General features: G+C 39.9%; 1 protein-coding gene across 1 annotated transcript; it reads left to right on the plus strand.

Annotated features, from left to right (window-relative positions):
- Positions 1–4,418: 4,418 nt before the first annotated feature.
- cop1 (COP1 E3 ubiquitin ligase) lies at positions 4,419–17,970 on the plus strand. The gene is made up of 20 exons (XM_079612614.1): positions 4,419–5,064; positions 5,952–6,011; positions 6,112–6,209; positions 6,381–6,445; positions 6,558–6,677; positions 7,268–7,336; positions 7,435–7,494; positions 9,971–10,062; positions 10,233–10,290; positions 10,402–10,516; positions 10,604–10,739; positions 11,669–11,812; positions 11,916–12,024; positions 13,111–13,192; positions 13,292–13,408; positions 13,497–13,614; positions 13,911–14,035; positions 14,230–14,390; positions 16,588–16,632; positions 16,828–17,970. Exons 1-20 carry the CDS (start codon positions 4,784–4,786, stop codon positions 16,843–16,845), a joined length of 2,073 nt encoding a protein of 690 aa, XP_079468740.1. The 5' UTR covers positions 4,419–4,783; the 3' UTR covers positions 16,846–17,970.
- Positions 17,971–26,963: the final 8,993 nt, after the last annotated feature.

Here is a 26,963-nt window from a genome sequence, read left to right on the forward strand (position 1 = left end):
GGTAAGTGCATCATATCTGTTTTATATGCTTGTATCCATATGACAGTGTGTTTGCATATGTGTGTGTTGGCAGGCGTGAGGCGGACAGCTGGGAATTGTTACTCATTTTCCTGTGTTGCCCATTAATATCGAAGGCAGACATCTGATCCAATTAAAGTGCCTAATGTTTTAACAGATTTCATTTTGTTATTGTTTTTAGGATCTTCACTCCAAGCAAATAATCGGTGTGTCTCAAAAAAGAAATGATACACTTTTAACTACAGTAAGAAAGACACTCACACAACAAGTCTTAAAATCAATCCAGGCTATCCTTTTAGCCAGAGACTAACAACAGAGTACATAATTATTTTCCTGTGTGTTTCCTGTGTGTGTTTGTGTGTGTGTGTGTGTGTGTGTGTGTGTGTGTGTGTGTGTGTGTGTGTGTGTGTGTGTGTGTGTGTGTGTGTGTGTGTGTGTGTGTGTGTGTCTGTGTGGTGCAATTTACCACTTTCCTTCCAAAAGACAATGTACTCAACAGTGGCAGATCAGTCAAGCATCTCCAATATATTTGAAGTATATTACTATCAGTTAAAAGGGGTTTATTTCTCCCTTTAGAGCCATAACAGAAGCACTAGAGATATATAAATGTTTGAAATGGCAACCACAGTTAGCCCATTTGTAATTGAGACACAGCGCTGGCCAATGTGAGCAGACACAACTCATCCAGACACATGCCCGATCCCCTCTCATGATGGCTTATCCATTTGGAATTTAAGTTGGCTTTAAACGCTTCTGTTAACTGTGTTAACAATGCCAGCTATTAGAGCTTAATTTCCAATGAGATATACGTATAGAACATCTGAATCAACAAAAGTAAGTGTTGGAGGGCTTTGAAGTGTTCTCCATTATGGAGGTCATGTGAGAGCAGTGTTGTAATTAACTTATTGCATGTGAGAAAAAAAAGATCTGTGCTGCCAAAAGAACATATAATAGTGGAGTACAATGAAAATAGTATCAGCAAAGCTCATCTTTGATATGGTTCCCTGTTAAATACATATTACAAGATTATTTCTACATGTGTCCTTCAGTCAAATTAATGTGTTCTGCAAGCTATCCAGTAAACCTGATATGACCAACTAATACCGTTAATAAAGTCTGTAAAAACAGGGCACAATGTACTATAAAAATATGAAGGAATTTCCCATATTATTCATTTATTTTACATTGGTTAGTTTTATCGTGTTGGAATTACAGACTACACTGTGTTTAGGGTTAACGGAAATTTTCATGAAATTACTGGATAATGTCCTACCACAAAATCACCAGTATATTTTCCGTGTTTATTTATTACCGTGTACTATATCATGGACAGTGAAAATCCATTATGAATAACAATTTAACAAAACAATCTGAATATATCTTTAAATATATAGAAAAATCAATTACTTAGAATAACAATGATTTAAAACAATTTGAATGTTTTATATACCCAAACCCTAGAATGATTAAATGGGTAAGCATTTAAATCCAATTATGTGTCAAGCGGATTTTAATTCATGTAATTGAGTATTGGAAAATAATATTTGACAGTCAAATAGATGCACAGTTAGGCTATAGGCTATGTGAGTGTCCTTTTTTGAATCTGTAATGTTTCTAAAGATACAATAATAACTCCCCCTGCTGTGTAAAATGAAAACTTCAGTCATGAGTGTCTGTAGGAATTAAAGCTGATTAATCGTAACTGTTACACTGCCATTCAGTCTCTGTGTGAACTTAATGCAAATTGTATACAATGACCTAACATGTAGACTGACACTAGTTAATCTCACTATTCCTCAAGCTCTTCAGTGATTGACTGGTTAACATTAGCCTACTTTGAGGAAAAATTGTCTTTAAATGTATGCACTGTAGCAAACTATTTTTCAATGGAATAGCTAACACATGCTTCAAAAGTCACGAGATGACTGCATGTGCTAATTAGCATATTCATTGGGTTGTTACATTGCATTTGCATTCTTCATATCAGCGCTTTACATTTGTTTGCTTCGCTACTACTTTCTGAATATAGCCTAATACAGCTGAATTGAGACAAAAGCTCTCATGTTTCAAAAAAGGACTCAAAATCACCATGAATGCACTAAAAAAAGTAGTTCATACAACTTGTGCACTTTATTCCATATCTTCTGAGGTTTTACGTGAGACAGTACAGACTAATGGATTAGTCCAACTGATTTAGTCATTATTAACTGATGATCTTCCCCTACAGAGTGTTGTTAACAACTGCAACTAAACATTGAGTCAGAGACTTTAATTTGATCAGTCCAATACTTGTCAAGTCAAGTCACCTTTATTTATATAGGGCTTTTTACAGATTGTTTCAAAGCAGCTTTACAGTGAAAGTAGGAATATATAATCTATACAGCAGCAGAGAAAACAGTGATGTCATCGTCCATATTCTCATATTATTGTGTCAATGCAGGCATATCAATAATAGTGTTAAATATTAAGTGTACTTGTACAACATTAAATTACATGTACATTTATTAATGTTGAAAACCACTGTGCATTTATTTGAAAAAAACTAATCTTTTGTAACTTTATGTCTTTACTGCCACTTTTGATCAATATAATGTGTGATTGCTGAATAAAAGTATTAATTTAGTTTAAATAAAAACTTTTGAACGGTTTTGTTTTGTACTAAGGTGAGTTAAGGCAGATCTCAACATATTTAGTGAATAAAGTTGACAGTAAGTATCACTCTAAAAATGCTGGGTTGTTTCAACCCATGTTTGGGTCAAATATGGACAAACCCAACTGTTGGGTTTAAAAATTAATGTAAAAATGTAAATCAACATTTGGGTTTGTTCATATTTTACCCAAACCAGCATTTTTTAGAGTGTAAGTTTGAGAACTGAAGTTTTGGTCTGTTTTTCAAGGCTGTAATAGCTTCAGAAGACTTGTAATATAGTGCACAAATAATATTGGCTATACTTTTATGATACTTTTAGTGCTTTTATGTCCTTATTGAATCTTAAAAGATTCAGTAGCTGGTCATCTTCAAAGCAGGTAAAAGAAGAATAAAAGCCAAGTGAGTTTGGAACAACATGAGCGTGAGTGAGAACATGATGACATAATTTTTATTTTTGGATGAAATATCCCTTTATGAAGTCTGATAGGATGGAGCCTCTGGTCAAAGATGTACCGGTGACAGAGAGAAAGTATGGTACAAGATCAGAGAAGATATTTTGGATCAAGAGGGCAGGTGGTCACACGGTGGGTGGTAGAAAGCTTAGCAGCTTCTAGTCTGGCATGGTCTCAAAAAAGTCTGGATCAGAGTGGGTTGTGTATTCGGCTGTGGGCTACTGATGTTGACCACTTTGTTTTTGAAGTAGATGAAGATGTTTGGTGGGGTGCAAGAGCAGAGGGCAGAGCAACATCCTGGCTACACTGCTCAGGTAAACAGGTAAAAAAAAACCTTGCACTGCTTTCACAGACAAAAAACTCTGTCTACAGTATAGACAGTAGCATTACGTTTCTGTGTTGGTTTACCAATCTATCTATCTATCTATCTATCTATCTATCTATCTATCTATCTATCTATCTAGAACACCAATATACAATATATTGTATATTACACATATTGTTCAGCTAATTGTGACATGCCATGCCATAGGGTTAGGGATTGGTTTGGACAATATATCAATTACATTTTTACAATTAAACAACTAAATAATTCCTTAAAATTATAATAAAAATACAGAATTGAATAGTAAGTGATAAAATAGTATAAACTGCTACATACATATAAAATTTAAAAAAGGTCCTAGAAATGGGGTCCTGAAACTACAGCCGTATTGCAGGAATTCTACTCAAGTAGGAATTCCCTACTTTGAGTTAGCCACTGCAGTGGCTACATTGTATTTTTGTGGTGTCTTTGAGAAGATTTAAACTCTGATTTGTTAAACCGATAAAATAGAAAAAAAATTAAAACAACTAATCATGATTCATCTCATGGCAGGCGTCTTTCTGTTTGTTTTAAGGAAAAACCAAAACAAAGCTAATGTAACGGTTTGCCTATGTTTTATAAAGTTGTGTATACCATGGATAGGCTATACATAAACAATTTAGTTGATAATCCTATTTTTTTTTATTCATGAGTAAAACTAGGCCAGTGGTCAGCATTATATAAGGAGGCTTTGACGTTTTGCTCTGGGCCACAATATAAATTAGATAACAACATATAGTCATAGGCCTACCTTATAGTCCATCTGTTTTTAACAACATACGTTGCTGCATAAGAACGATGGTGATGATGACCGTTCTTGAATTATTTGATTTGACGGTTAGGTAGGCTAGTTGACAACAATAATTTGAGAGCCATTTTTGAGGTTTAGATAGATTGTTTTGATTGATACCTGCAGTTTGTCTCCAAGCCAGTAGGTGCTGCTGAACTCCGAATCACACGAACGTTTCATTCGGGGAAGTTCTCGCGTGAACATCCTGCAGACAGTGGATTGAAATTTCTAAAGCTCTCAGAGTTGTCAACAAATCTCTGCGGAGCTGCATATCCACATTAGCATCGAGCTGACCCAATACAAACTTGCATGCTGAAGAACCTTCTCATCTGTGCTCAAATAAGCGCCGTCCAGTGCTAGCAGTGCGCTTGCTGGAAGTTTCTGGCTATTTTCTCTCATTTGTGACGCTTTAGCCTGTTAGCGTACCTCCCACAGCCGCCCGGATGCGGTGAAGTCCCGCAGCTTTAGCTTCAGCTCTGGCCTTCCGACGTGCACGAGCGGCTTCAATCATGTCAAGCACTCGGCAGCAGCAGTCCGGCGGTGCAGCGGGGTCTGTCCCCGGGACGAGCTCTGGGGGAATGAGCAGCAGCAGTGGCAGTGGAGCCGGTGGAGCGAACAGCGGGGGGAACGGCGCTCAGAACGGTAACAGCTCGGGTAACGGGGTGTCCTCGCGGACTCTGGGCTCGGTAGCCGAGGGACAGAGTGCTCGACTTGCCTCTTCAAGCAGGAAAAGACCCCTGTACAACGGTCTGATCAATCCCTATGAGGACAAGAGTAACGATTTTGTATGGTAAGTCCCTGCAGAGTTCTAATCTAAATCCACTTGATAAAGAAGTAACGTCATAACTTTGTTTGTTTTGAACAATTTCCCACACGCGGGCTTGTGTGTCTGGCAAATCCTGTGATTTACTATGCACTTAATAATTTAATTCCAAGGAAAAAGCTAATTGATAATTGTCAACATGGTGTTTAGGGGATAGTTCTTCTTGAAGGAAAATCTAATCGTGTAACGTTACTACGTACCATCATGTTGTTTTCGGACCTGTATGATTTTCTTTTTGTGTGTGTGTTGACTGTTGAGTACAAAATTAAATATTACACACATACCCCCGGTTTCACAGACAAGGCTTAAGCGTAGTCTCAGACTAAAGTGCATATTTGAGCTGTTTTAACTGAAAGCAAATTGCACTGGCATATCTTAAAATATGTCATTGCCATTGTTTTGTCTCAAGATGCACATTTTAGTAATAATTAATAGCTACTTAAACGCCCTAATTGAACCTAATCCTGGCTTAATCTAAGCCCTGTCTGTGAAACCAGGACATAATGTTAGATACTGACAATTTGTTGTCAGTTTATTTTGTCAACAATCCCAGAAAGTCTTACAAGTTTAATGCTTAACTTGTATATCTGACAAACTCAAAATTTTTAATTTTTAATTTGAAGCGTGTGGGTGTGTGTTCAAATTATTTTTATGCTTTACACTTTCAGTCAAAATTATATAATTTAAAATATAATTTGTGATGTATAAACATTGAAAATAATTTGTAATAGTGGTCTCAAGATTTTTTAAACTCTTCTGTATAATTCAAAACAACAGTCAAGTCTCAGCTTTTTGTTGGTGTGTTAGAAAAGGGAAGCAAGCCTTGCATGTCATGATTTTTTCTTTCTTAACAGCCCTATATGTTTTGAGATGATAGAGGAAGCTCACATGACAAAGTGTGGCCACAGTTTCTGGTGAGAAGCACTTGTTCTCTAAACTGATATTTTATTGTCCATAATTTTCCAGACCATTTATAGATTTTGATCAAATAATCATGTCTTCATTTCTATTCAGTTATAAATGTATACGACAGAGTTTGGAGGACAGCAACAGGTGCCCAAAATGCAATTATATCATTGACAATGTGGATCAACTTTACCCCAACTTCTTAGGTATGTGTATGCATGCTAATACATGTCAGTTGTTTTTTGCATACTTGATGTCCTCAAACCTTATTGTTGCCACATCGAGTATACATTTCTATATCAAATAAGACATTTGGTTGATTTTTTTTTTCAGTCTGAGAATTGCTTAGATGATGTAATTCTCTAATTGTTTTACAGTGAATGAACTGATCCTGAAACAAAAACAGAGATCTGAAGAGAAGCGTCTGAAACGGGATCATCCTGTACGTGCACAAAGCTCACCATTTGTATAATGAGTGGACGCTTCTTAAACACATTTTTATTGACTTTTGCAGATAATTTGTTCTTATTGTTTGTTTCATTTGCTGTTTATAGAATGGAACCAAATGGCAGGTTTTCCAAGACGTCCTTGGTGCAGATCAAGAGAATATGGATTTAGCCAATGTCAACTACATATTAGAGTACCTGTTGCAAAAAAAGAAACAACTGGAGGCGGTGGGTATACTTACAGACAATATTACTGTCGCTTGATGCAACACTTCTGGGTTCTTCAGGCACCCCGCGAATAGCCGTTTTATATTAGCGTTTCATTCACATTCAGCTGAAACTGACTGAAAAGTGCTGCCTATGGTGTTGAAACACCTAGGATTGATGGAGATTGGTATTCTGTAGATTTTGTTTTTGGTGGATCAAAATAAACCCAAATTTGACAGAAATGATATTCACACAAGCCCTAATGTTACAAACCACCGTTTTTAAATTCCAAAGTGTAACTGCTGTGACAAATATAAGGTAAAATAAACCACAAACCGCTATTTTACCATTGCAGCATGGCACATACTGAGTTCTTGTGAAGGAATATACATTGGTCAAAACCTGCAGTTAGTAAGTCTAATCGATGACAAAGTTTAAATGTGATCAATTTATATTAACTTTTTATATAATGCTTAAAAGATTTGTCGTTTAAAGCGGCTTGTGTGAAGAGCCTGGAAGCGTTGCTGATTATCATGATAGGCCATAATAATTTTTCTTATAAAGGAATAATTGTCATCTTTTGCTGATCTTTCACTGATCTCTGTTCACAGGAATCACAAGCTGCTCAGCGCCAGATCTTAATGGAATTCCTGAAAGAAGCCAGAAGAAATAAAAGAGAGGTTTAGCCTCCACATCTATTTTTAAAATGTTGAATAATGCAAAGTTGACCGCTACGACGTCATTTACTCATAAAGTCTCCCTGTCTTTACTTCAACAGCAACTGGAGCAGTTACAAAAAGAACTGAACTTTCTGGAAGAGGATATCAAACGAGTTGAGGTCAGTTTAGTATGGTGACCCAGAATTGTCAGAGACAGGAACTTTTTTTTTTTTTTTTTTTTTTTTTTTTTTTAACGGTCTAGCATAGAGATGTTTTGTATTTTTCTAAGGACATTTTGGAACCTGGTGTGTTTTTCTCCCTTAGTTCGGTTCATTTAGGCATACATGAACACGGCAATTGTGCTTTAATCCGTACCAAAACAATCGATCCGAGAACCGCCTGTACGAGGTGGTCAAGCCTGATTGAAAATGAACTCTGTGCGGTTTGGTTGAGGTGAGAAAATAATCCAACCCAACGGACCAAGCAGTATCATAATGGGAAATTTTATATAGCAGCAGTGTCTGATTCTGTTTTTGTGGTTGAAAACCAAAGCCTCTTCATCTATGTAATTGCTCTTCTCCGTGCATTGCAAGAATGCTGTCCCGACGAAACCTTGATTCCCGCTCTAACTGCATTCTAAATTATATATATAAATATATATATATATATATATATATATAGATGGATAGATAATTTCAATACAATTAAATGTACATAATTTATCAGTCAGAGAGGGAATCAAGGCTAAATTCATATAAGTGTTTGCGTGTGTCACGACAGCTAAAGATAAAGCCACGAATAAGCCTTCGAGGCGAACTTGTTACTTGTTGACGCAGAGGAACAGGTGAACTCTGACCAATAAGGGGACATTTTTACTCGCAGGTGATTTGCATAAACACATTTTGGTATGCTTGTTGCCTTGTGAAAGCGAACTGAACCGAGAAGGAAATGCAACAAATTTAGTCCCCTTTTTTGGAACAAAGAAAACAATCTGTGTGTGAAATATATTAAATTCAATTCAATTCAATTCAAGTTTATTTGTATAGCGCTTTTCACAATACATATTGTTTCAAAGCAGCTTTACAGAAAATGCATTTCAAAAATGTACAAACAAAAATACAGTTAGTTAATCATAAATTTAGGGCATAACATATCGCCGGAGTTGGGTCGTCTCTTCACAGGCGTCGAGTCGTCTCATCACAGGCGTTGGGGAATCTGAAGTCTCCATGAGAGGCTGGATACATAACTGGAGCTGACGAACTCTATTTGAGTTATGATAACAACAAAAAAGGCAGATGGGAAATAATTAGCGTAGCTGCTGTTCATAATATGAATGCATTTGATCTGATTTAACTGTAGTATAAAAGGTACGATGCATCATGTGAATGCTTGGCTAAAGAGATGCGTCTTTTTAGTCTAGTTTTAAACTGGGAGAGCGATCTGAGCCTCGGACAGTATCAGGAAGGCTATTCCAGAGTTTAGAAACTAGATGTGAAAACGCCCTCCCTCCTTTAGTGGACTTAGTTATCCTAGGTACGACCAGAAGCCTCGAATTTAGCGATCTTAAAGAGCGCGATGGATTGTAGGGCGATAGAAGATCCCTTAAATACACAGGAGCTAAACCATTTAGGGCTTTATAAGTCAGTAACAATACTTTGTAATTGATACGGAACTTAATAGGTAACCAGTGTAGAGATGATAAAATTGGCGTTATATGATCATATTTTCTTGACCTAGTAAGAACTCTAGCAGCTGCATTTTGGACTAACTGCAGCTTGTTTACGGAGGATGCAGGACAACCTGATAATAAAGCATTACAGTAATCTAGTCTCGAGGTCATGAATGCATGAACTAACTTTTCTGCATCAGAAACTGATAGCATGTTACGTAGCTTAGCAATGTTTCTAAGGTGGAAAAAGGCTGTTCTTGTGACATTTGAAATATGATTTTCAAAAGACAAGTTGCGGTCTAGTATAACACCCAGGTCTTTTACTGTAGGGGATAAAGTAACAGGACATCCTACTAGATTAAGGTTGTATTGTAAGAGGTTTTGTGGGCAGTTTTTTGGACCAATCAGTAATACCAGTATCAGTAATATAATCAGTAATATATATTTATATATATATACGATTATACACCACGGTTCAAAAGTTTAGAGCTGTTTTTTCAAAAGTGTTTTTTTTTAATGCTTTTGAAGGAAGTCTTATATATTTACTATTTGATAAGAAAATACAGTAAAAACAATAATAGAGTGAAATGCCATTACAGTTTAAATTATTTTTTGTCTATTCGAATATATTTTAAAGTGTAATTTATTGAATTTTCAGCAGTCATTACTCCAGTCTTCAGTGTCACATGATCTTCAGAAATCATTCTAATATCCTGATTTGCTGTTCAGGAAACATTTGTTATCAATGTTGAAAATAAGTTGTACTGCTGAATAATTTTGTGGAAATTGCGATATGTTTTTAAGATTACTTTGATGAATAGAAAGTCCAAAGCAACAGCATTTATTTTAAATACAAAATCTTTTGTAATGTAATTGTATACTGTCACGTATGATCAGTTTAATGTGTCTTTGCTGAATGAAAGTGTCACTGACCTTCAACTCTTGAACAGTAGTGCACATCTAATCCGTATGTTTTTATTCTTAAGGAAATGAGCGGTCTGTACTCACCAGTGAGTGACATGGAGCCCAATTTAGACAGTACTGTACCCCAGTTTGAGGCTCCCTCACCTGCACCCAGGTAAGACTGCGTTTTATTTTGCAGGTGCACGCAGTATTTTTTTCTCATAAAAAAGTATTTCACACAAAGAAATAATGTAATTTCTACACACATGAGATGCTAACCTAATTATTTACATTTACGCAATATTTTTGCATTAAAAAAAATTCAAATCTTGTTTCTGTCTACAGCAGTAGCATAATAGACCCCCCAGAATACATTCAGCCCCCTTTTGGTGGAAGCTCGCAGGTATCTTGTTTTTGTTGTTGTTTTTCATGAATTGTTCCCGTTTGCTGTTCTAGCTGGTTAATATCCCTTGGAGTAATGCTGATATTCGCTGTTTATTGTTATTACTTTTAGGGTAAAAGACAAACATGGTACAACAGCACTCTGGCGTCGCGGCGGAAGAGACTGACGGCACACTTTGAGGATCTAGAGCAGTGTTATTTCTCCAATAGGATGTCTCGCATAACGGGTTGGTTGATTTAAACCAATATATATATACTGTTTATTAAACAAAAATGCAATACTGTTATTACACAATTGCTTTTCTTGGTAATAGATGACAGCAGAACTGTTAACCAGCTGGATGATTTCATGGAGTGTCTATCAAAATTTACCCGTTACAACTCTGTGAGGCCTCTGGCCACCCTCTCCTACGCTAGTGACCTTTATAATGGCTCCAGTATTGTGTCCAGGTAAGGTTGCAAAAACTTAATTGAAGTGGGTTAAGACCACATGTTGTTGGTCTTTAATCTTTGTTCGGTTCCTTTTCTGAAGTAACCAGCAGAGGGTAGTATTGTATTACTGGATGACATCACAGATACTGACAGTGAGCATTTTAAAGACCATCTATTTTTCAAAAGTTGGAATTGTGGCCTATTTCAAGGTGTGCTTTAATCTATATCCATTTTTTTTTTTCATTTTTTTTTTTTTTCATTTATTAATTAGTAATGACATGGGAATTAAAATAGTAATAAAGTAAAATAAATAAATTACATTAAAAAATATATTAAGATAGGAAGTTTTTTTTAAATGTAATAATATTTCACAATAGTTTTTTTTTTTTTTTACTGTATTTTTGTTAAAATAATGAGCATAAGAGACTTTTAAAAACGTGTTTAAAAAAAAATCAGAACATAAACTTTTAAACAAAAGTATATTTCATGAGGTACTTTCTTGTTCAGATTTAACAGTGCAGGAAACCCTACCCGAGTGCTTAAATTGTTTCTTCCGCATCTGTGAAAAATGGCAGATGTTCAGGAACTGTTAACGCATCTGAACGTCATATAAATCATTTGGTTCAGTTCTCAATTCCCAACCATAGAACTGGGTTTATAAATATAATCATTGGCTCAAACCAACCGTAATTTCCATATTGTATGTAATATTACACCAATCCTTAACTAGCCATAGAACCTTGTTCGGCTTTCATCACACACATTTTCAGACATCTTTGTATCTGATCACCTTAAGCGCCTGAGAGGCTGTTTGGATGCATTACAGCACTTGTCTTTTCAGTGTCCGTGTTTGAGTGGAAGTAGAGCAGATAATGAGCATGCCACAGTCAGGAGAACTCGCTGTGCTAACACTTGTTCTGTCTCCTCTCTTTTCCCCTCTTTTGCAGCATTGAGTTTGACCGCGACTGTGATTACTTTGCCATTGCTGGTGTCACTAAGAAAATTAAAGTGTTTGAATACGGCACTGTGATCCAGGATGCTGTGGACATTCATTATCCTGTCAACGAGATGACATGTAACTCCAAAATTAGGTATAAAGAGTATCTGAAATCAGGGGTTGGCCTGAATGTTCTTGGTGGATTATGCAGTGGCATAACAGTATGTCACATTTTCTTCTGTCACGTCTCTTTCCAGCTGTATCAGCTGGAGTAGCTACCACAAAAATCTGTTGGCGAGCAGTGACTACGAGGGGACTGTCATTCTTTGGGATGGGTTCACGGGGCAGAGGTCAAAGGTCTACCAGGTACCCTTATGTGTAGGGCTGCACCAGATGACATTCATTATTCTTGTACCGCTTTCAGTAGGAGAGCAATTTATTGCATTTTCCTTATTAACACTCATTATTCTGGTACCGCTTTCAGTAGGAGAGCAATTTATTGCATTTTCTTTATTAACTCTCAAACTATTACAGATCTACATGTCATATGTTGTTGTAAGAAACATACATGTATTGCAAAAATAATAGTACTATGAATATATTTGTCTGCTGTTATTATTTTTTATAGTGTTTTCAAAATAAGTCTCTTATGCTCACCAAGGATGCATTTGTTTGATTTAAATATACAGATATAAACAGTAATATTTTTAACAGTAACACTTATTTTTTAATATAAAATGTAATTCCTATGATGGCAAGGCTGAATTTTCAGCAGCCATTACGCCAAACTTAAGTCACATGATCCATCAGAAATTATTCTAATATACTGATTTTGGTGCTCAAGAAATATTTCTTCTTATTTTTATTATCAAAATTAAAACCAGTTGTGCTGCTTAATATTTTTGTGGAAACCATGGTAAAAAAACAATAAAAAAAACAAATATATATATATATATATATATATATATACATACATACATGCATATAAAAGGTATAAGTGCTTTTATTGTGATCTTTATTCAATTTAATTTGTCCTTGCTTAATAAAAGTATTAATTTCTTTCAAGAAATAAAGTCATTCTGACCCCAAACATTTGTTTTGTATGTTTGTTTTGATGAATGATTCATTTGTTTCTTCAATTAATGAGGTAAAAATAAGTCATTTTCTGTATATACTATGAAAACATGTATACATAAACGTATTCTGAACAATGTGCAAATTAAAGGATATAAAAATAATAAATATACATATGAACATACTGTAGGCTATGCTACACATTATGTGTTAAACATTTTTTCTCTCTCTAATTTTCAATCAATTGGATTAAACAGCCTAAAATATATTTACATATAGGTGTGGGTTAATTTTGAATTGAATATGCAATGTAACACATGACGTGTGTAATTTGCAATTCCTTTAGACTTAATCTAAGTTAGATTTTGATTTTCACAGGAGCATGAAAAGCGGTGTTGGAGTGTCGATTTCAACCTCATGGATCCCAAGCTCTTAGCATCGGGATCAGATGACGCTAAAGGTATTTTTGCAACTGAACTGTTCTGATCTAGTTATTTGATTTGGGATTCTTACGGAGATATTCTTCTATAAATCCTTATGAATACACTCTTTATCCTAGTCAAGTTGTGGTCCACCAACCTGGACAATTCAGTAGCCAGCATTGAAGCGAAGGCCAATGTATGCTGTGTCAAGTTTAGTCCCTCCTCTCGATATCACCTTGCCTTTGGTTGTGCAGGTACATAATTCATTTGAATCGATCTATTAAAAGTTTTACTTCCTGCAATAATCGTAAAACTTTTCAGCTCATTCTAAACCCTTTCCAGACCACTGTGTGCACTACTATGACCTGAGAAACACTAAGCAGCCCATCATGGTTTTCAAAGGCCACAGGAAAGCAGTGTCCTACGCCAAGTTTGTCAATGGAGAAGAAATTGTGTCTGCGTATGTATACACTGAAAACTCTTGTACTTTTTATTTTACCAGTGGAAAATGCATGTCATGGTAACTACCTATATTCTACATTGCATCACGATACTTAAACAAAACAAAACATCTGCTATTGGAACAGTAGCGGTTTACAGTGTTACAAAAATATTCGTTATAAATTTCCTATCCTTTAAATCAACTAGAACCATGATTTAAACCGTACCATGAGAAATCTGATCTGTTGCACCACTAGTTACAAACAACTTTCGAGTTAAAAATCGAACATTAAAGTTACATTTTGACATCCCCAGCTCGACGGACAGCCAGCTGAAACTCTGGAATGTGAACAAGCCTCATTGTTTGCGCTCCTTCAAAGGCCACATCAACGAGAAGAACTTTGTGGGTCTGGCATCTAATGGAGACTATGTAGCATGTGGTGGGTCGCACTATGAAATATTGGTTAATATTTTTTTAAACTTTAGGCACAAAACAAGTTGAGTTGGTTTATAATCAAAGCTGTGATAATGCTGTTTGATTTAAACTTCCTCTGATCATTCAAACTTTTACTCTGTAATAAATGTTTATGTGGTGTAAAAACCCTCAATAATGCTCTCGCTTCATACCCCACAGGAAGTGAAAACAACTCACTGTACTTGTACTACAAGGGGCTCTCTAAGACACTGCTGACTTTCAAGTTTGACACTGTGAAGAGTGTGCTGGACAAGGACAAGAAGGAGGACGACACCAATGAATTTGTCAGTGCAGTGTGCTGGCGAGCTCTACCTGATGGGGTATGATTCGGCCTTATCTCTCTCACATTTACATGATAAATCACTCTTCTAGAACCAGTAGAACATGGCCTGGTAGGGCCATGGGGGAACATGGGGACAGTAGAACTGAACTGAACTTGTTGGTACATCAAGGACGAGTAATGGCAGGGTAGAATAGAGCAGTGGGTTGGGAGAAGGTTGGTGTACATCCGCTTTCAGAAATCCATGCTTATTAAACCCACACTCATCTGCTTCACTGTCTAAAGAGTGTGGTTTACAGTAAAAGGCATTGCTATAAAGTCATCTTTTAGCCCATGGCTAATTTAACACGTGAAGTGCTGTATTTATTAACCAAGATGTAGTATAATGTTTGCTCTCCTCTTTAGAAGGAGGACCAAACAGGGATGTCACGATCACGACATTTTGTGATTAATGATTTAATTGTCTTGGCTTTCTTTAGGAACTTGTAGGCAAATTTCACTAATGTTTAAAATATAAACTCTTTAGGATGCTTTAGTTTTTAGTTTTCCGAACACGGCCAAACTGAATGATGTATTATGGCAATATAATATTGATTATTATTATAGAACATGAGAATGTTATTATGAAACAGTGATAGATTTCTATCCTAAAATTTTACTTGTGTAATTTCAAGGCAGCCCTATTCAATTGGTAAACCTTCATTTCGGATGATGGAAGACCTTTCATTTTCTGTTTTTTTTTTCTTTTTTTTTCTCCATATATTCTTTATTTTATCATCTTTTATCGAGAGCAAGTGTCTTTTTGTGTGTGTGTGTGTGTGTATCAGTTAACTTTGTATGATGTCCGTAACGGCCCAAAAATGTGCCTTTATGCAAATCTGTCAAAGTTAACTGAAACCAAAGCACTCTGCAATCCGGTGTTATGTTGGTATTATTTATATAGCCTTATGGTATGTATTAATATTTTGAATTAAAGGGATAGTTCACTTTGAAATTACATTTTGGTATGTTTTAGCTTACCTGAAGTGCATCCAATATGTAGGTGTCTTTGTCTCCGCAGTATAGTTTAATTTTGATATTTTTAAGTCAAAAGTCATATGTCTGTCAGTCATATAATGCAGGTATATAGGTACTGTCTCCAAATCTATTATCTATTATCTATTATGTGTACTATTATCACACAAACCGCTTGTTTTGTGTCTTAGGCCATCAATGTGCACTTACGATGGGGAATTTTTTTAATTTGGACTTTTCTGTGCATGCTATTAGAGACATCTCTGCATGCTTTTGGAGACAGTAGCTATATACCTGCATTATATGACTGACAGACAAGAACGGTTTGACCTAAAAATATCAAAATTGTAACTACTGCGGAGACAGACACCTACATCTTGGATGCACTTCAGTTAAGCTAAAACATACCAAAATGTAATTTCAAAGTGAACAATCCCTTTAAGCTTTTATATTTTCAGTATTTTAATTTTTGTTCAAGTTGTAGTAATTTTTTTGTGCTTTTGTATTTTTTTTTTATATATATTTCTATTTAGCTTTATTTTTGTTTTAGCATTTTTAGTACTTAATCTTAAACTTGTTTCAGTTAGTTGCCAAGGCAAAATTCTCTGACACAGCTCAGTAGACATACAAATGTGCAATTTCTATTTTCACTTATAATTTATTATATTTTCTTATTTGAATGCCACTATGCCATTACAATTTAAAATGAACAGTAATTGTGGTTTCCCAAAGAATTAACATGCAAGTAATTTTGATCAAGCCTAATCAGCTCAGAAATCGTAGAAAATGCAAAATGTGGATTCATGCTGTGCCTGATTTATCAGCTGAACCCCCCTGTAAACATTTACGTCTGCTTCCAGATCCCTTGTGTATTACATACCTTTTATACTTGACATTTTCCCAGAAAAAAAGAAAAAAAAACACAATAATTGTGTGCAAAACCAATGTGCTGACCAGACTGAATTTCTGCTTAGTGTCTTGGTCTTAATTAATTGCCTTTCTCATCTGTACATAAATTATGTAGAAGTAAAATGTCAAGGCCTTTTTGTGAACGTATAACAATAATGAAGCGCAAACTGAAATTGAGTCTGGAATGACCAGGATGGTTTATGCCAAATATCCCAGACAGGCAAATACATTGTCAAACCACCTTTCCACCCGAGATTCAACCAAATAATGTTTGCCACATTCTATCAATGTACTTTCTCTGTTTTGATTCTCAGGAGTCAAATGTGTTGATTGCAGCCAACAGTCAAGGGACAATCAAGGTGAGTTGTACTGCAAAACAAGCTAAATAGCTACATACAGGTCGATATTTACTGCTGAGAGCTCTATTACTAAAAGCAGGAGGATCTGTAGTCACATTCGCTCAGTTTTGGAATATTGCATCCATTTCTCAAAACTCTAAATTGATACTAAGCATGAATTGTGCCCTACAAATGTTTCCCCTCCCATTTCTGAAGGTACTTGAGCTGGTCTGAAGGTCCACTCGAATCAGTCGTCGGAGCCTACTAAAGAACTGTTGCTTCACTGGCGGGTTGATGGAAGGATGCTAAAGCTGGACAGAACTGAAGCAAACATTTCCAAGGAAACAACCAGCAGAATTGGTTTTTATCAGCATTATATTTGTAAAAGACTCGATCATTCTGCATCGTCATACTATCGCTGTATGTGAAATGTTGAGGTGAGGACCTGTTTGTGCTGACAGGGAGACGAGCATGAATGCCTTTTTGAATAAATTGTTGAATAAAGGTATGAACAAGTTATTGGTGAATAACTGAACATCTTTAAATGTGGAGGGGAAGAAACCTTCTCAAGTGAAACTGGTTTTAAACCTCTACCAGAGGTAATTCTAGCCAGAACAAGAGCTATGAGGCGTTTTAAGGCCAAAGCACAAGACCATAACACAATGAAATACTTTTGTTCTATAAATTCGCTGTCTTTGATTATTTCGAGCCTGTTGTATCCATTTACCTGTTTGTTTTGTTTTTTTGATAAACTGTGTCTGTTTATCCATAAGATATGTGTAAGCTTTGGCAGATTCCGATGGTCTCACCAAATTAAATTACAGGACTTTCTTTAGCTTTTTTTTGTTGGTTAAGTGGATGTCTATATCAAGGGTATTTTTTAGGTATTCATTATATAATCTTAATTTGGTATTTACCACATTTTGAAATTATTTAATAATCGTAAAGTCCCAGGAAGTCATACTCATCAGACAACCTTTGCATGAGGTTCTTCTCAGCTTCTCCAAGTTTTCAAGATCTAATATTTGACTGTCTTTATTCACTATGATGCGCAGGGCTCTTCCACATGGTCACAACTGATCAAACATGGACTAAATTATAACTTGTCAAGGCTTAATGACACTATGTATACTTCATTGGGATTATTTAACATCACCCATAACATTGCTGCTCTTTCATCTTCTTGTACAAGTGTTATTTATTTTAATAATTTATAGAAATTGTGTGAACATTGGACCCATAATAGCCTTTAGGTTTCAAGCTTTATTCGTAAGTCCTCTGTTGAATCTCAGTAATTCTGTTTGTTTATTTACTCATTTTAACATTCATTTGAATGAATAAATGATTTTCTCCCCTTTGGTTATATACTGTGTTTATCTTTGCATTCATGCGTTAGAATGTATTTAGACTGTAATATTAGAGAACACGAGTTTCAAACACTTTCTATTGCAGACAGTTTTTCATCAGGGTAATTTTACTGCCTACTCTCTCCACTGTATTATATTTTAAAGTAGTTTCCTGGCTATGTAGAAGACAAGCAGTGACATGATTAGAAGATAACTGCATTTGCAGTTATGGATTTGGGTCGTTCTTGCTATGCAGTACATTTTATATCCCAGTCATGTCTTAATGTCTCAAAAATATGTAAAGGTAAAATCCTACTAGTTTGTTTTCTTTCATTGCAATATCACAATGAATTAAGTATAGACTTCAGATGCAAAATCCTCTAAGTGCCATACTGCCATCTGAAATTTTCTTCTAAAATTAGCATTTTTTATCAAGCTTGTATATTCAAGTTCAGTAATTTCACTTTAGTGACAATTAATAGGTAATTTTAATTGTCATCAAAGTGAAATAACTGAACATAAATATACAAGATTGATTAAAAATTATCGTTCTAGAAGAAAATTTCAGATGGCACTTAGAGACTTTTGAATCTGAAGTCTTCATAGAATTTTTTTTGTAGCCATTTATTCTTCTAATATTGAAAGAAATATATATATATATTTTCTCCTTTAAGTTAAATGTTTCAAAGTAAATATATCTTGGCGAGTCTATCATTTTTATTTTGGTTTTCTTATATCACTTCTCATCCTCTAAGGATTATATAAGATTCCTTTAAGAAAAGACTTCTCCTTATTCATCCTATAGGAAGTGACATCATTTTGGTGGCAAAGCAACAGCACAAACGGAATTGTTAGCCAAGTATGTTATAAATGTTGTGATGCTTGTGGTCTTAGCTGGTTTGTCTCACTTTAAAACATCCATCCTGTCGGATAAAATGACAGAAATCATCATGATAATATCTAAATATTAAAAGGTGGTTAAAAAAATATCAAAACTAACAAAAAAAAGCACTGGTACAGTACCAATTGATTTACAAAGCTATATTGGGTTATCTACCCCCTTATCTTTGTTGTCTTATTAATCAGAAGTCACCTGGTAATTACTCATTACGTTCTAAATCGACCTACAATTTGTGTGTGCCTTTTGCCAGAACCGAGATGGGTAAAACGTACTCGGTTACTAACGTAACCTCGGTTCTCTCTAGGAGAGGGAACGAGTACTGCGTCGAAGAACGCTTCGGGAAAGATATTTCTTTGTCGAGATTGAAGCCAAAAATTAATCCTTAATTTTGTAATATTGTAAAACGCTTTTCTGAAGCATACAACCTAGGCGGAGCAATACAGCTCACCCATTGGCTGCTCTGCCAGAAAAGCACAGCCTATGCGAGGCCAGGACGCTGACCAATGAGGGCGCTCCGCGCCCTTCTGCGTCACCTCCCGCCCAAACAGGCGTGGCCTAGGCCTATAAATACGAGCATAGCTGTCTAACACGCCGATTTTCGTCAAAGAAGCGACGCAGCGTGGACACGCACGGCATGAGACGCAGTACTCGTTCCCTCTCCTAGAGAGAACCGAGGTTACGTTAGTAACCGAGTACGTTCTCTTACGTAGAGTTCTCTCGTACTGCGTCGAAGAACGCTACGGGAACCCTATGCAAACCGCCGTGCGTGTTCTTGGATCGACACAGACACCTAAGGGCGCGCGCGCCCTGGTATACAAGCGCCTACCCCAAGAAGTATAGGGAGAGCGGCTAAAATAGCATCATCCCTTATAATAGTGCCTCTTAAGGCATAATAGCATATATATGTAAATATAGATATATATGAAGGGTAATAGCATGCTCATGGGACACATTGTCAGTGAGTGATGCTTAAACATTGAAGTGACCTGGGCCGCAGCGCGGGGCAGGAACACTTATACATATTAGACATTGAAGTGACCTGGGCCGCAGCGCGGGGCAGGAGCACTTGTACATATTACCATTGAAGTGACCTGGGCCGCAGTGCGGGGCAGGAACACTTATACATAGTCTTCTAGACCGAGAGCAGTTTAGCCTGCAACGCAGGAACCTCTAGGTTATAGAACCTAATAAATGTAGACGGGGAGGCCCAGCCTGCCGCCATACAGATATCTTGTAACGAGATTCCGCTATACCAAGCCCATGAGGAGGCCATGCCTCTCGTGGAATGTGCTCTGATGCCCAAAGGGCATTCCAAGCCTCTAGATGCGTAGGCTAGCGCAATGGCGTCCACTACCCATCGAGACAGACTCTGTTTCGTTGCGGCTCGTCCCTTGGAGCGCCCGCTGAACGAAACGAAGAGCTGCTCCGTCTGTCGAAAAACAGCGGAGCGGGACACGTAAGCTCTTAATGCCCTGACTGGGCAAAGGGAGCTATTTCCGTCCTCTGAGGCCGGCAGGGCCGACAGGGAGATGACCTGAGCCCTGAACGGTGTGTTGAGGGACTTAGGCACGTACCCATGCTTCGGTTTCAATACGACTATAGAGTCGTTTGGCCCGAACTCCATACAAGAAGCTCTCACTGAGAGCGCTTGCAAGTCTCCCACACGCTTCACTGAAGCGAGAGCCAAAAGAAACACGGTCTTGAGAGACAGGTGTTTCATGTCAACTGAGTGAATAGGCTCGAAAGGGGCCCCTTTCATAGCGTTCAACACTGTAGAAAGGTCCCAAACGGGGACTGAAGGAGGCCTTGGAGGGTTTAACCTCCTGGCGCCTCTCAGGAAGCGGACCACCAGGTCGTTCCTGCCTAGTGAACGGCCAAGCGTTGGATTAACGAACGCTGATATGGCAGCCACATAGACTTTGAGCGTGGATGGGGTTCTTCCCTTATCCAATAGCTCTTGCAAGAAGGAGAGAATCTCCGGTTCTCCACACTGAAGTGGTGACAGACCTTGATCTGAACACCATCCAGAGAACACCGACCATTTGGAAGCGTAGAGCCGTCTAGTAGACGGAGCCCTAGCTTGTTCGATCGTGTCTAACACTCCTCTTGGGAGGTTAGCGGGTACCCGTTTATGGCCCATACGTGTAGGGACCAAAGCTCGGGATGAGGATGCAGAATCGAGCCCTTGGCCTGTGAGAGGAGGTCTCTCCTCACTGGAATCGGCCACGGGGCAGTACTTTTCAGTCGCATCAAAGCTGGGAACCAGGTCTGATTCGTCCAGAATGGAGCAACTAGCAGTACTGAGCATCCGCTCTCCTTGATACGCTCCAGCACTTGAGGCAGGAGTGAGACAGGAGGAAAAGCATAGAGCGGGCGGCGGGGCCAGACTCTGGCCAGCGCGTTCGCGCTCTTCGAAAAGAATTCTGGGCAATGAGCGTTTTCCTGGTTTGCAAACAGGTCTATTTCCGCTCTGCCGAACGTTTTCCACAGCAGACGCACTGTCTGTGTGTGTAGGGACCACTCTCCCGTGGGAACGTTGTTCCGTGAGAGTCTGTCCGGGCCTACGTTCAAGTGGCCTGGCACGTGCATTGCTCTTAACGAGCGCAGGTTGTGCTGGGCCCACACCAGTATGCGTTCCGCTAACCTGAATAGGTTCCGGGATCTCACGCCACCCTGGCGGTTTATGTAGGCTACTACCGACATGTTGTCCGAGCGGACCAGGACGTGGTGTCCTTTTATCCGGGGACAGAAGCGCCTCAGCGCAAAGTCCACTGCCATCATTTCCAGGCAGTTTATGTGCGGTAGTTCGGCTCGCTCTGACCACTGGCCAAAGAGCGGACTGCCGTCGAGCAGTGCTCCCCAGCCTGAGGTGGACGCGTCCGTGGACACCACCTTCAGGCTCGAGGAAGTCCCCAGGCTTACACCTGACCGGTACCAGTCTGACGCTCTCCATGGTGTCAGGGCTGAAATGCATTCCTGAGTGACCTTGAGGCGATAGCGACCGTGTAGCCATGCTCGGCGCGGTACGCGCACTCTCAACCAGAACTGTAGTGGGCGCATGCGCAGCAGGCCCAACTGCAGCACTGTTGAGGCTGAGGCCATGAGGCCCAGCATTTTCTGAAATCTCCTGAGTGGCACTATGTGGCCGCTGAGGAAGGATTTCGCCATTTGCAGGGTATTTCGCCTGCGCTGTGATGACAGCTGTGCTGTCATAGACAGTGAGTTCAGATCCAGTCCTAAAAAGGAGATCCTTTGACTGGGAAACAGTGAACTTTTCTCCCAATTGACTCTCAGACGTAAGCACTCGAGGTGATCGAGTATTAGTGTCTTGTGGTGAGCGAGTTCTGACGGCGATTGAGCCAGAATTAGCCAATCGTCCAAATAGTTCAGAATTCGAACGCCCCGGAGTCTCAGGGGTGCCAGCGCCGCGTCCATGCACACTGTAAATGTACGAGGTGCTAGGGATAGGCCGAATGGCAGGACTGTGTACTGATATGCCCGGCCCTCGAAGGCGAATCTCAAAAATCGCCTGTGACGTGACGCAATTTGTATGTGAAAATACGCGTCTTTCAGATCTATTGCCATAAACCAGTCTCCTCGGCGAATTTGCGCGAGGATACTTCTGGTCGTGAGCATTCTGAACTTCCGCTTTGCAAGCGTTTTGTTCAGACGCCTTAGATCTAAAATGGGTCTGAGACCCCCGTCTTTCTTCGGTACCAGGAAATATCTGCTGTACAGGCCCCCTTCGCTCTGAGCTTGAGATAAAGGCTCTATGGCCCCTTTGCTCAATAGCTTCGCTATTTCGGCTCGAAGTAGATGTGCTACTTCTGTTTTTACCGTGGTTTCGACTTTTCCCGTGAAACGGGGAGGGCGTCGATAAAACTGTAGCGAATAGCCTCTTTTTATAGTCTCTAGCACCCATTCTGAAACCCCGGGTAGTCCTTCCCATGCATCTGCACGTGTGACTAGGGGTTGAATGTAATCTGGGCTCTGGTCGCGAAATGGCGGCGACACGAGAGCAACCATGTGCTGTGACATGGACGCCGTGGCGTCTGAGGCGGGGGACATGTTTAACACAGTATGCGTCCCGCGCGCGCTCGACTCTCTGAGTTGAGAGAGAGCACGCGGGGCGAGCCCTACGGGGCTCGTTATGTTTGTGAATAAACGTGGGCGCTTGGTGGCGGGCACATTTATAACACCGGGGACACTGTGTTTGTGTACTGACTGACCGTTCGTTAGTTTCGTTTTTACAGAAACCGCGGAACGTGCAGTGTGTAGTGGTTGTGGGCACTGGACAGTGGGCACGCTCACTACACGTAAAGCACAATCGGTGTGAGCCGATTTTATGTGTGCAAACCCTGTGTTGAACGGGGCTGTGCTTGTGTGAATGAATGGGCACTGGGTGGGCATTGCAGTTACACACATTACACCATCGGCCTTGGCCGGAACACCAGAAATTAAACTCTTTTTTAGATTTATCTGGGTCGCCGTGAAAACGGCGTTTGTGTGCAGGCAAACGGGCTTTACGGCCGGTTTGTTGGCTGCTGAGTACACTGGTACAAACGCGGAACTTAGGGCTGTACAAGCGGGAATCTTTGGTGGAAGTCCGGCCGCAGCGGGACCCGAACACCGTCTTTTTCCTAGCAGGGCTAGGATGGCGCCGAGGCCTCGGGCTTGATTGAGATCTTGGGCCGAGGACCACGCGGTGGCGGGCGGCGTCCGGCGGAGCGAGACCGTGGTCTCTCTCGGGCCTGTTGCTGCTGGGCCGGTGCGGCGGGCGCGGGGCGCTGCTGAGTTCGGGCAGGCGGCTGTTTAGGGCGGCCTGTTGCGGAACTGGAGCGCTTTGGCAGGAAATGTCTCATGGCCTGCGAAGTTTTCTGTACCTCGGCGAATCGGTCCGCGAAGTCCTTCACGGAGGATCCGAAGAGGCCAGCCGGTGAAATGGGGGCGTCGAGAAACGCAGAGCGCTCGGATTCCGCCATTTCAGAGAGAGTCAGCCATAAATGTCTCTCGGAAACAGTAGCTGTGGCCATAATCCTGCCGATGGCGTGTGCGGCGGACTTTGTAGCGCGAAGAGCTAGGTCTGTGGCGCTACGCAAGTCCGGAACACTGATCGCGCCCGGGCCTTCCTCGTCTAGCTTGCAGAGGAGGTTGGCCTGGTGGATTTGGAGCACCGCCATGGTGTGCAGCGCCGATGCAGCTTGTCCGGCGGCGGAATACACGCGACCGTTCAGAGCTGACGACGTGCGGCAAGCTTTGGATGGTAGGACTCCCTTAGCCCGCCGTCCAGCAGAGGGTGGGCAAAGGTGAGTCGCTACCGCCTCCTCGACCGGAGGGAGAGCGTGGTAGCCTCTGTCTCGAGCACCGTCCACTACGGAGAATGCTGGCGAGGCAGAAGTACGTACTCTGGCTGAAAATGGCGCCTTCCACGATTTCGCTACCTCTTCGTGAAGCTCAGGAAGAAACGGTGCGTGTCTGGAGGGGGGCGCAGCGCGGTCTCCAGAGAGGAAGCGTCCATCCAGCCGGTTGAGTGCAGGTTGTTCGGGCGTCGACCAATCGAGGCCGAGGCTCGACACGGCCTGTGTGAGCAGACGCATCAGTTCCGCCTCGATGCTGATCTTCCCTCCTCTGCGCTCTCGAACAGCGGGGGAGGGGAGGTCCACGGAGCTCGCCCAACCCTCGCTCTCCGAAGCGAGAAGCGAACAGCAATCATCATCTCCCTCTGATACAGCTTGCTGGTCGTCTTCCATAACGGACAAAGCGGCGTGCTGCGGCTGTTGTCCGTCGGTGAGCGACTCGAGCGAAACGTTGAGAGGAGCTAGCGGCGGCGGCGGCGAGCTCCTCGTGGAGGGAGGTTCCGGGACCCGCTGAGCACGGCGCTTTTTACGGCGCGGCGCTACAGGGGGCGGTTGAGCAGCTTCGGCGAAAGATGCAAGGCGAGTCCGCAGAGTCGCAATTGGCATCATGTCGCAGTGATGGCAGCCGCCATCACCGAGAGCGATAGCTGCATGTTCCTCTCCCAAGCAGGAAACACATAATTCGTGGTGGTCCCCGTCGATGAGCGCGGCTCGGCAGGAGCCGCAGGAAAAGCGAGACATCTTTAGAAAGACGCTCGTGCTCTTTTGTGAGGAAAAAGCGTGTGACGCGGTAGGCGAACACACACACAAAACACACACAAAACTGAAAGGATATATCCACGCCGGAGAAGCGCAGCAGGGAACGGCGGCTGAAGGCGGCGAAGACCAGCGGCTTCAGGTAAGGGCTCGTCCTGCTGAGGTGCTTGTATCCAAACGGCTGTGGCGGCTCGAATCAATCCAGCGATGCGTGCAGCTTCGTTGAATTTAAGAAAATCGGCGTGTTAGACAGCTATGCTCGTATTTATAGGCCTAGGCCACGCCTGTTTGGGCGGGAGGTGACGCAGAAGGGCGCGGAGCGCCCTCATTGGTCAGCGTCCTGGCCTCGCATAGGCTGTGCTTTTCTGGCAGAGCAGCCAATGGGTGAGCTGTATTGCTCCGCCTAGGTTGTATGCTTCAGAAAAGCGTTTTACAATATTACAAAATTAAGGATTAATTTTTGGCTTCAATCTCGACAAAGAAATATCTTTCCCGAAGCGTTCTTCGACGCAGTACGAGAGAACTCTACGTAAGAGAACCTCTTTTAAATATGCCCCAGCATCGGATTGGAATCTTCTCCAGACTGAGATGAAGTTAAAAGATTTAGTATCTTGTGGTCAATTTAAATATTTATTAGATAATCATCAGAGTAAATTAATTGTGTGTAAATGTTTGTAACCAGATGCATTTTATATATATATATATATATATATATATTTTTTTTTTTTTTTTTTTTTATGTAATGAGATTTGTTTGTGTGTTGTAAACTTTGATGTAAATTGTCTATGTAAACTTAGCTGCCTATCTTGGCCAGGACACTCCCGAAAAAGAGATTTTAATCTCAGTGAGTTTTCTTCCTGGTAAAATAAAGGTTATAATAACATTTAGTTGATACCCTAAAGCGAACTCTCAATTTCCCGTCCTTTTTTATTTTGTCATGTTTATTTATTTATTTAATTAATATGACCATAATTTGAGTATGGTATTTAATTTTATAGAAATATTGCCTTAAATGACAAAATATGCATATTCATTCTAAGTGAAGTTAAAGAGATATTGCATGACAGGAACGACCAATTTCTTCTATTCTGAGAAAGTGGCTAGAAGGAAACTAACTAAGCTTGCTAGAAGCCATGTGACAAAACCATAGGGATAAAACACTATGTGGCGCAAACAAATTTAGCCTGGCACCCTGATAACGGCACCCCTACTGTCAGGCATGGAGGCAGCTTGAAAGAATTGAAAAAAAAAAAAAAAGGCTTTCTACCATTAAAGACCAAAATATAGAGAAACCCATGACAAAAACATTTTAAGTCACCTGCAAAAGACAGATATATTTTCTAGTTGGTCAATAACCCAAAACACATAGCACAGGGGAAAAAAGACAAGAAAAGGAAGTTCGTATCCAGTTATGGCCCAAAGCCCAGACTTGAGTCCAATTGAAAATATGTATTAGGCCTACCTGTATAACCCTGTGCTGGCAGTTGAAGCAAATTTGTTCTGAATGTGCTGTGATTTCCTCAGTCTAAAATTAACCCTAGAAGACTACTGACTTTAATTATTACTAAATGATATGGACAAATACAAACTTATTTCATTAATGAGAATTCATTATTCAAAAATTAATATTTATAAATGTGTTTTGAGATGTTGAAGGGAGAATAAACTAATTGCTTTCAAAACTGGTAGTTATGGAAGCCTGTTTCTACCCCAGACAAAAACAAACAAACATGTAATTTCAAGAAACCTTTAAACGAGATATCAAGTCTGTCTGATTGTGAAACATGAAGTCACATTATAAAACATAAAGTCAAATTGAGAGATGGTTATAAAGTCATATTTGAGATATGAAGTCAGATTATGAGACATTGTGGCATAGGCTATTAAGTCTCTAGTGAGATATAAAGTCAGTTTATGAGATACAACAAGCGCACATTGTGACATATTTAGTCACATTTTGAGAAATAAAGTCTTAAAGGACAAGTTCGGTAT

The sequence above is a fragment of the Phoxinus phoxinus genome, assembly GCF_949152265.1.
Source record: "Phoxinus phoxinus genome assembly, chromosome: 5".
In the NCBI taxonomy this organism is placed as follows: domain Eukaryota; kingdom Metazoa; phylum Chordata; class Actinopteri; order Cypriniformes; family Leuciscidae; genus Phoxinus; species Phoxinus phoxinus.

Coding starts and splice junctions, on each gene's coding strand:
- cop1 (XM_079612614.1), top strand. CDS start 4,784: ATGTCAAGCACTCGGCAGCAGCAGTCCGGCGGTGCAGCGGGGTCTGTC. Junction 10,291..10,401: donor CTTTTGGTGGAAGCTCGCAG/GTATCTTGTTTT, acceptor TATTACTTTTAG/GGTAAAAGACAAACATGGTA. Junction 11,813..11,915: donor ACATGTAACTCCAAAATTAG/GTATAAAGAGTA, acceptor GTCTCTTTCCAG/CTGTATCAGCTGGAGTAGCT.